Source organism: Rhinopithecus bieti, unplaced genomic scaffold (assembly GCF_001698545.2).
Source record: "Rhinopithecus bieti isolate Rb0 unplaced genomic scaffold, ASM169854v2 scaffold_13900, whole genome shotgun sequence".
Lineage (NCBI taxonomy): Eukaryota > Metazoa > Chordata > Mammalia > Primates > Cercopithecidae > Rhinopithecus > Rhinopithecus bieti.
The window spans coordinates 3631910-3642898 of record NW_016808376.1 but is presented as its reverse complement, the minus strand read 5'-3'; the positions used below and the strand labels follow the sequence as shown (position 1 = coordinate 3642898).

Genomic DNA, 10989 nt, shown 5'->3' with positions numbered 1-10989 from the left:
AAAAAAAAAAAAAAAAAAAAAAAAAAGAAATGATTCATTTTTTCAAGAGCAAATTTAAGAGCACCTCTATTGCAAATTTAATTTTGAATTATAAAATTAATTCAGAAAACATTAATGCATTTGGGGAGGGAAAGGTAATGTATGGATGTACATTTTCTTTTGAGTGGGGATGGAGTCTCGCTCTGTTGACCAGGCTGGAGTGCAGTGGTGCAACCTTGGCTCACTGCAATCTCTGCCTCCCAGGTTCCAGTGATTCTCCTGCCTCAGACTCCTGAGTAGCTGGGATTACAGGTGCCTGCCACCATGTCTGGCCAATTTTTGTATTTTTAGTAGAGACGAGGTTTCGCCATGTTGGCCAGGCTGGTCTTGAACTCCTGACAAGTGATCCCCTGACCTCAGTCTTCCAAAGTGTTGAGATTATAAGTGTGAGCCATAGCGCCGGCCATTGGTATATATTTTTGAAACGTTTTCATTTTAGGAACTCAAAATCTTCAGCTGTCTATACACTGTTATGGTTTTGGAATTAATTGCTCCATACACTAAAGATAACACATTTAAGTCATTTGTTTCAGGAATTATTTCTCAGCCATCTTTGCACAGTGAGAAGCAGCTGGGTTTAGTGGGTTTTTTTTTTTTTTAACTCTTAAGGAACCATGTTGGGGGTGACTTGTGATACTGGGGTGGAGGGGCAAACGAAGCTCCACTCTGTGCTTTGTGCCCTTTGAAAATCTATCTCTGCCCCATCTTCTGTTTGACGAGAAATTTCAGCTGATCGAAGTGGATGGAGGCAGGGACTGACTGTGATAATGGGGTGAAGTAGTCTTTGAAAACCACCAGTTAGGGGAGCTGAACGGCCAGGTCTTCTGCTTAATAGCAGTGTGCCCTTGGGCAAGTCACTTAACTTTCCTGAGTCTCAGTTTTTTCATGTGTAAAATAGGAACAATAAAGTTTGTCCTTGCATCCTCAGACTTGGATAGAGCAAACAAAATGAAGTGTATGAGAATACCTTCCAAACGGAAGTGCTTTATGAAAGGTAATGCTGTATCATTGCTTTCAGATCGTAATGCTGTTACATTTGAACTTTCGTGGGTATCCGTTGCAGTTAGATGGGTATTAAAGAACTACTGTGAGACATTCAGCGTCTCCAGATTAGTTTCAGGAGGAGGAGAACACAAAAGGCTCAGGAAACTTCTTCATTGTGGAATTCAAGGAAGAGCTTCTACAGTAGATCTCTGTATTGTTAGATCAGTTGAAGGCAGTAAGATGGGTTTTCAACTACCAATTTGTCTTAAATGTTGCTAGCTGACTCTGCCCTCCCACTGGAAGCCAGCTACATAAAAAGCTAAAACTTGAGAATAGTAAACAAGTATACAGAAGTTTTGAAATCTTTTTAAGGCATGTAAAATATGATTAACTTCTCAAAGTGCTTTAATCTTATAATATTCAATAATTTCAGGAGGGTTCTGATGATGATGATGAGGGAGAAGAAGAGGAGGAAGAGAATACAGATTACCTTACAGATTCCAATAAGGAAAATGAAACCGATGAAGAGAATACTGTATGTATGGCTGAAAAGTTTACTTTTGAAATTGTGCAACATTTTATAGTATTCAAATTTTAGTCACTAAACTTTTGTTTCTCTTGATTATGAAAAATATTTGTTTAGAAATTCATTTTCAATTTGTTTTCCTAACCATTTTCTTTAAATTCTTTTAACATTGAATAATGTTAGATATTTTACTCACTTTACTCCTTGAGTTATGTTGAGCAAGTTATCAATACTAACAGGCTTTGCCCTAGAAAACATTACAGTTAAAATTTCTGGTCTGATTTTGTTGTTTTGTTTTAATAAGGAGGTAATGATTAAAGGCGGTGGACTTAAGCATGTACCTTGTGTAGAAGATGAGGACTTCATTCAAGCTCTGGATAAAATGATGCTAGAAAATCTACAGGTATTAAATGTCGTTTGTTCCAAAGACTCTTCTCAATACAAAACATTGCAGCCCATTATATTCTGGTTCATGTGAAGGCCTCTCCTATCTAAGTGTCTCTTCTGCAGCAGCTTTTGCTAGATCGTGTGTAGACAGCTTACAGCCAGCTGCTTGTCCTTGCATCCCACATCCTAATTTGCATGAGGTAGAGTCGGTGAAAATGCAACACACATAGATTTGGAACAGAATAATTTCATTATGCCAATCTTTGCCTTTATTTCTTAAATCGTATTTCTTTTCTTTTTTTTCTCTTGAGACAGAGTCTCACTCTGTTGCCCAGGCTGGAGTGCAATGGCACGATCTCAGCTCACTGCAACCTCCGCCTCCTGGGTTCAAGCAATTCTTGTGCCTCAGCCTCCCCTAATAGGTGGGATTACAGGCATGTGCCACCACCCTGGGCTAATTTTGATATTTTAGTAGAGACGGGGTTTTACCATGTTGGCCAGGCTGGTCTCAACCTCCAGACCTCTCAGGTAATCCACCTGCCTCGGCCTCCCAAAGTGCTGGGATTACCGCGTGAGCCACCGTGTCCGGCCTATTAACTCATATTTCTAAGACTCCTTTCTTGCGGTTTGTTTGGAAGCCAAACTGTACATAAGATAAGACATTTGGGGTCATTTAATTTAGTAAATTTCTTACATTTATTAGTTGAATAGCTTCTATGTTAATGGAAAAATGTTTGTTACTTAATGTTTAAAGAAATACTAGTTGTTTAATGTATTCATAACATTAATAAACTGGATTTTCTAAAAAACACCATGTAGCAGTTTTTTTAATGCCACAGTAATTTCAAGTAACTGTATTTTTCTAGAGTTAGAGGCAAAATCTTAGACTGCTTACTTCAGCCCTATATGTACTTGTTGTTAACCCTTTGGTGACTTGACGAGTGGGTTTGTTCGAATGGCAGGACGCAGGCCCCGTTGGGGTGGGTTTGGTGGAGAATGGGAAGGGAGGGAGTGAAGATACTGGATATAGATAAGTCTTGAGGAGTTTTGCCAGAAAGGGAAGAGAAACGGGGAGGTAGCTAGAGAAGGTCATAGAGTTAAAAGACAGGGTTTTTTTTTTTAAAGGTAGAAGATATTATGGAATCTTTATATGCTCATGGAGCAGTCCTTTAGAGTTGAAATATTGGATTTTACTTTCCTTGATGCTGCTACAGCCGAAGGTATGATCAAGTACAAATTAGTGTTATAGGTGTCTTAGGTGATCTTCTTTCTTTAGATATTAAAATAACATGTGTTCATATATCCAGAAAGCTCCTAATTTATGAAATAAATCTTACATTTATTTTATTTAGGAGCCCAAGCAATCAAATAAAACATAATCATTATAATCCCTTGGAGGAGAGAATGGTTTACTTCTCTGAGAAACTTCCTATCTTATATGAATCAGTAGCCATTTACTCAGCCACTCATTTCTTTAGCAGATGTGTTTATTGGGTACCTACTGTGTGCCTAACAGTGTGCATCGGGCTGAGTATAAAGTGGTAAATGCAACTGACGTGGTTCCTGTTCTATCAGAAGGTAGATATTTAACAACTAAAATACATCATTTCAAATTGTGATGAATGCTAAGAGCAGAATGCTTTGGTAGAGATTAAGGGAAGGGCATTCCTAGATAGGATAATGGGGAAGATGTCTCTGAGGTCATGAATTTCAAACAGGGCAAGTAAAGTGGAGCCATCCATCCAGGTGAAAATTTAAGGGAAGATGGGAACAATGTGTCAAAAGTCTTGGGGGAGAAAAGAACCTGTATTTAAAAGACTAAAAGAAGGCCAGCACTAATAGAGGACGGGGCACGATCCTATGTGGGAGGGTAGAGGTACCCAACAGGGCCAGACTAAATGCAGGGAGCCTGGACAGAAGGCTGTTGTAGTGAGTCAGGTGAGAGATGATGGTCAGCTGTCTAGCATATGGCAAGACACATGGAGAGAAGTCTGGATTTGAGCTATTCAGGGGTAGAACGACCTGGCTTATTTGTTGCTGGATTGGATATGGGTGTGTAGGGGGCGAGGCATCAAAGATGATAGTTGGTTTTCCAGATTGGGCCACTGGCTAATCTCTGGGACAGGAAACAAGGGACCAATGAGCAGAAGTTTCCCTTTGCCCATGTTACACTTGAGAAGCCTTTGAGGTGTCAAAATGGAAATGTATGGAGATCAGAGGGATATGTGGAGTGAAAACAGAAATGTGATTGGTAGAGTATATTGAAAGCATTGGAGCAAATGATTCATCCCCGGTGTAAAGTGTGGAGATAGAGGAGAAGCAGGGTCAGAATTGAGCCCTGAAGAACCCTAACATTTAGAAATAAGGTAGAAAAGCTGATGAAGTCAAAGGAATAGAAGTTTTTGATATGGTCCAATAATTTTTGCTTATTGACAGTTCTTGAAGAAGCAAGCTGGAAGGGTGGGAAGATATAATCAAGGAGGGAAGTTTGGATTCACATTTTGCAGGAGATGTGCTTTTGTGCTGAAGAAAAAATCCTATACTAGGCCCTAGTTTTTAAGCATTATCAAAATACTGAACAACTGTACAGTATCTCTTTGTTTTGATAAAATTGTCACAGGAAGATGCAGTATCCTAGAGATACTAGTTTTCCATAAATCAAGCCCTTAAACTTAGTGTAATCCTAATTATAGCACACCAGGAAGATGTTTTGGTTTTGCAGGGGAAAGAGAAGAGCAGGGAGATCAATGCAGAATAAATTTAAAATTATTTCTTAAAACATCTGTAAGAGGCCGGGCGCGGTGGCTCAAGCCTGTAATCCCAGCACTTTGGGAGGCCGAGACGGGCGGATCACAAGGTCAGGAGATCGAGACCATCCTGGCTAACACGGTGAAACCCCGTCTCTACTAAAATACAAAACTAGCCGGGCGAGGTGGCTGGCGCCTGTAGTCCCAGCTACTCGGGAGGCTGAGGCAGGAGAATGGCGTAAACCCGGGAGGCGGAGCTTGCAGTGAGCTGAGATCTGGCCACTGCACTCCAGTCCGGGCCACAGAGCGAGACTCCGCCTCAAAAAAAAAAAAAAAAAAATCTGTAAGAATAAGCAAAATAGAGAATGCTAACAGATTTTTGGGAAATGAGTGAAATGCTCTACAAGATATGAAAATATGGCTGGGTGCGGTGGCTCAAGCCTGTAATCCCAGCACTTTGAGAGGCCGGGGCGGGCGGATCAGATGAGGTCAGGAATTCAAGACCAGCCTGGCCAACATGGTGAAACCCTGTCTCTACTAAAAATACAAAAAAAATTTAGCTGGGCTTGGTGGCGGGCACCTGTAATCCCAGCTACTCGGGAGGCTGAGGAGGAGAATCGCTTGAACCTGGGAGGTGGAGGTTGCAGTGAGCCGGGATGGCGCCATTGGGGACAAGAGCGAGACTTCATCTCAAAAAAATAAAAGAGAGATAAAACGTTTTAAACTGACAATAATAGTTTGATACAGGAACAGATTAATGAAACGGAGGAGAATACAAAATAGACCCAAAACATGACCATTTAATAATATGATGAAGATAACATTGCAAATCAGTTAAGGGAAAACAGACAATAAACTGAAATAAAGTTGACTTTCTGTTTTATTTCCACACCAGAATTAATTGCAAATCTATCAAACACTCCCATAATTTTGAAGACTGTTGGGCCCTGTGTCAAGTGCCTTACATCTATTCTTTGCACAGTGCTGTCAGATACTGTTAGTATTCATTTGCTTTAGCTAAAGAAACAGAGGCTTGGAAAGACAAGAAGCTTGCTGGCCAGGCGCAGTGGCTCACGCCTGTAATCCCAGCACTTTGGGAGGCTAAGATGGGCGGATCACGCGGTCAGGAGATCGAGACCATCATGACTAACACGATGAAACCCACTAAAAGTACAAAAAATTAGCTGGGCGTGGTGGCAGATGCCTGTAGTCCCAGCTGCTTGGGAGGCTGAGGCAGGAGAATCACTTGAACCCGGGAGGTGGAGGTTGCAGTGAGCCGAGATTGTTCCACTGCACAATCTCTCTGCCTGGGGGACAGTGAGACTCCGTCTCAAAAAAAAAAAAAAAAAGTTGCTTATGGCCACATGGCTAAGAGGTGTCGGAGTCTGTTCTCAACTATTTTACTGTGTTGCCTTCTAGCACAGGATGCTGTGAGAAACTTGAAGAAATGACAGGAAGAAAACATTTATAGTTTACACAAAGGCCTAATACTTCTATAGCAAACCAGTGAGAAATGATAAATGATCTAGTTTTTTTTTTTTTTAATTGTGTGAAAGGTAGTGGCAAAATCATGCCAAAGCTCATGAGTATTAAAATAGTGTGCAAATTCAGATGAGTCTTTTCACTTATCAGACCATCAGATATTGAGATTTACTAAGTGATAATACCCAGTGTGGTTTTGTTTGAGTAAACGTATTTGTAAATGTGTATCAGTCCAGCTTTTTTAGAGGGAAATTCAGTAAACCTGTCGAATGGGCTTGCCAGTTGATCTAAAAATTTACCCCTACTTATTCTCTTTATAAAGCTAAATATACAAAGATATCACATTGTGATAGGAAAGAAAGTCCTTCTATATGTGGGAAGGAGCATTAAAAAAAAAAAAAGTCTTGGTTGTCTGTCAATAATCAATTAAATAATAAGGGCATATCGATGTAATTAGCTCTGTATATACTCAAAGAAAAAGATAACCAAGATACAGGATTAAACAGAAGAAAAAATATGTATGTTGAGTATACAACAGTATGCATAGTGGTTGCTTGTGTTTATATGTATATATTGTTCGTATATGCAAGAAAAAATCTGAAAGAACATACTCCATTGTTAATAGTTGTTGCATCTTGGGGTTGGGGCAGAGGGAGGTAGCTGGAGGAGTTAGTATGGACATACTTACCAATACATTTTTGTATTTAAATATTTTATGGAGAGAATATGTTAATGTTATAATCAGGGAGAAAAATCAAGATTTGTCTATTGTGATCCTTTTGAATTTTAAGAAAAAAGTCTTTATAAATCTTATAAACCTGGGAAGAGTTCAAGCAGATTATAATAAACTGGAGCTTAAAAAACAATAAAACAGGATTTTACTTGATTTGCAAGTCTCTTGAATATATGGGGCCTGTATGAGAAGACTGTTTAAATGGTGGTAGAGCAGTTTCCGAGACATGGAGGACCTTTCAGCATGACCTGCCTAGCTTCATGGAATATTCAGCTCTTCCCTGTTTGCTGCTCATTCATCAGTCCTGTGTTTGCAGTTCCCTAAGTGCACCATGCTGGTTCGTGTCCTTGCTTTGCACCTGTTCTTCCCCTGCCTGGATTCCCTCCACATACCCCAAACTGCTCTTTTACCATTTGCTTGGAAGAAGTCGATGAAGTCTTTAACATTCTCAAATGTGCCATTTCTATTCAGCCTTTCGTGAAAGGCACGCAACCATTCCCAGCCAGGTACAGGTAGTCACTTAATCTCCTCCACAGGTGTTATACACCTATGATGTATCATCATAATTGTTTCTGTATCTGTCTTAACAAACTTATTGAGCTCTTTAAGGGTAGAGGCTAAGTATTTTTAACATTACTATCTCCAAGCCTGTAACACATGGCAAGTCTTCAGTGAAGGTTCATTTAATTAATTGGTTGGAAAGTTCATTGTAAATGTTAAAAATAATTGATATTGCCAACCAAGGAATTAATCCGAATGGTCATAGGTTCCATTCATTCTTCAGTACTCCCTGAGTGCCTGCTGTGGGTAACACCCTGCTGGGGAGCCCTGGAGAAAGGGATGCAGTGATGAGCCCGTGCTGCCTGGGATTATGAAGGAAGATGTGGTCTAGGAGGATGAATAGAAGGGTGTGGTGTATTTGAGGAGCAGGGGGATTTGGTGGAACCTGCAGCCCTGTGTGCTTGGGAGAAGCTGGAGGAGTCAACAGCAGCCAAGTCTCATAGTTCCTTCCATGTCATAGGCAGAGGTGTTAGGTGGAGGGAGAAATACTCCCTAGATTTATCCACGGTTCAGAAAGAGTATTATGGTGGTTGTGATTGTTGATTGTTACGGTTCTTATGATTGTTGTGTTTTAAGAAATACAGCATTGAATGAGTTTGCAATTTATATTGACATATATCCATATATATCTTGGAGTGTTTATTATGTCCTTTTTAATTTCTTTTAGCAACGAAGTGGTGAATCTGTTAAAGTGCACCAACTAGATGTTGCCATTCCTTTGCATCTCAAAAGCCAGCTGAGGAAAGGGCCCCCACTGGGAGGTGGGGAAGGAGAGGCCGAGTCTGCAGATACAATGCCGTTTGTCATGTTAACAAGAAAAGGCAATAAACAGCAGGTAAGAAACTGCCCGGCCTGTAATTATAGCTGATTGTGAGTTATCCCGTTTAAGGAGCAACTTTGTTTTATAGGTTTTAACTTATCTTTGACCTACAAGGGGATAAGGGTTAGACAGTTTTAAAGCAGTCAGTGGTAGAATAATTTCATCCCTTATATGGTTTGTTTTTTGTTTATTTGTTTGTTTGTTTGAGACAGAGTCTCACTTTGTCGCCCAGGCTGGAGTGCAGTGGCAGAATCTTGGCTCACTGCAACCTCCACCTCCCAGGTTCAAATGATTCTTCTGTCCCAGCCTCCAGAGTAGCTGGGATTACAGGTGTCCACCATGACGCCCGGCTAATTTTTGTTTTTTTAGTAGAGACGGGGTTTCACCATGTTGGCCAGGCTGGTCTTGAACTCCTGACCTCAGGTGATCCACCCACCTCGGCCTCCCAAAGTGCTTGGATTACAGGCATGAGCCACTGCGCCTGTCCCCTTATGTGTTTTAAATCATATATATTTGTTAGAATATGTAACTACCTTGATGTCTAGCACAAACTTCCACAAGCAAGCCCAGGGCGGTGAAGGAAAGGAGGATGGCGACTGATGCAGCTCCAGAAGAGGCTCGGCTGCTGTCACTTGAAAATCACACCAACCCTTCTCCATATCCCTCTCCAGTTTTGTTGTTTGCTCTTTCCCCCTTCATACAAGATTGTCCCTCAAAACCATTTCCCCCTCTACCAAGCTGTTACTCTAGGGATTCATAGTTGATTTCTTGTATACTTATTGAGCATCTACTATGTGTCAGGTACTATTCTATTCAGGTCCTGAGGCTACAGTGATACACAGACCAATGTGGCTGCCCTCGTGGAACTCACCTCCTACTGAGAGAGTGAGAGAGACAAATGCACCTATTTGTAGAAAGTGAAACATGGTATGAAGAGAATATAGGCCAGCTCTCAGATATACCTTTAGGTGTATTTAGATCAATTCTGTAAACTTTTTTTACATTTTAACGTTTCTGAGATCAAGTTGCTTCTTAGAGTTCATGGAATCCTGTGATAATTGACAGCATTTCTTTCTGCTTTAGTGATAAATAAAATAATGGTGCCTCTTAGAATTAATAGAATGTTATGGCCAGGCGCAGTGGCTCAAGCCTGTAATCCCAGCACTTTGGGAGGCCGAGACAGGCGGATCACGAGGTCAGGAGATCGAGACCATCCTGGCTAACCTGGTGAAACCCCGTCTCTACTAAAAAATACAAAAAACTAGCCAGGTGAGGTGGCGGGCGCCTGTAGTCCCAGCTACTCGGGAGGCTGAGGCAGGAGAATGGCCTAAACCCGGGAGGCGGAGCTTGCAGTGAGCTGAGATCCGGCCACTGCACTCCAGCCTGGGCGACAGAGCGAGACTCCGTCTCAAAAAAAAAAAAACAAAAAACAAAATAGAATGTTATATTTTGTTGTATATGGTGGCTGCCACAGTTATATTAGACAAGTCCAATACCTGACTCCCACATTCATCTACACAGTCATTTAACAAATATTTATTATTTACCTGCTACACACCAGGCACTTCTGTGTGCAGAACATAGCAGCAGTTAGCCAGAGTCCCTCCTCTCTTGCAAGCTTTCATTCTGGTGTTGGGAGGCATATGAGAAATACACCAAGTCACGTTAGGGGAATGGCTACTGAAGGGGTGGCCTGTCTCTCCACACCTGTGGGCGTTTCTCGTTAGGTGGAGCGAGAGACTTGAGAAAAGAAATAAGACACAGAGACAAAGTATAGAGAAAGAAAAGTGGGCCCAGGGGACCAGCACTCAGCAGACAGAAGATCCACGCCAGCACCGGTCTCTGAGTTCCCTTAGTATTTATTGATCATTATCTTTACCATCTTAGAAAAGGAAAGTAGCAGGATAATAGGATCATCGTAGGGAGAAGGTCCGCAGTAAGACATGAATAAAGATCTCTGTGACATAAGTTTAAGGAAAAGTGCTGTGCCTTGATATGCATATGTAAACATCTCCATAAACCTTTTAGTGCATAAAGAGCAGCATTGCGCTAGCAAGTCCCACCTTTCGCCCTACGGTGGTTTTCTCCTTTCTCAGTAAACAGAACATACAATCGGGTTTACACCTGAGATGTTCCATTGCCCAGGGACAAGCAGGAGACAGATGCTTTTCTCTATCTCAACTGCCAAGAGGCCTTCTTTCCTCTTATACTAGTCCTCCTCAGCACAGACCCTTCACGAGTGTCAGGCTGGGGACGATCAGGTCTTTCCCTTCTTATGAGGCCGTATTTCAGACTATCACATGGGGAGAAACCTTGGACAATACGTAGCTTTCCTAGGCAGAGGTCCCTGCGACCTTTGGCAGTGTCTGTGTCCCTGGGTATTTGAGATTAAGAGAATGGTGATGACTTTTAACCAGTAGGCTGCCTTCAGGCACTTGTTTAACAAAGCACACCCTGCACAGCCCAAAATCCTTTAAACCTTGAGTCACCACAGCACATGTCTCTTGCAAGGACAAGGTTGGGGGTAGGGTCACAGATTAACAGCATCTCAAATACAGAACAAGATGGAGTCTCTTATGTCTACTTCTTTCTATATAGACACAGTAACAGTCTGATCTTTCTTTTCCCCACAGCTACCAAGGAGGATAAAGCAGGGTAAGAGGATAGAAAGAGACAGGAATGATGAGATGCCAGGAGAGAGAGGCTGCCT

At 41.5% G+C, this 10989-nt stretch overlaps 1 protein-coding gene across 1 annotated transcript in view; it reads left to right on the top strand.

Annotated features, from left to right (window-relative positions):
- UPF2 (UPF2 regulator of nonsense mediated mRNA decay) overlaps positions 1 to 10989 on the top strand; it is a 122670-nt gene that overhangs the window by 99617 nt on the left and 12064 nt on the right. Inside the window, 3 exon segments of the mRNA XM_017886701.1 lie at positions 1457 to 1558; positions 1854 to 1952; positions 8127 to 8294. Of these exon segments, the coding sequence (XP_017742190.1) occupies positions 1457 to 1558; positions 1854 to 1952; positions 8127 to 8294 (369 nt within the window).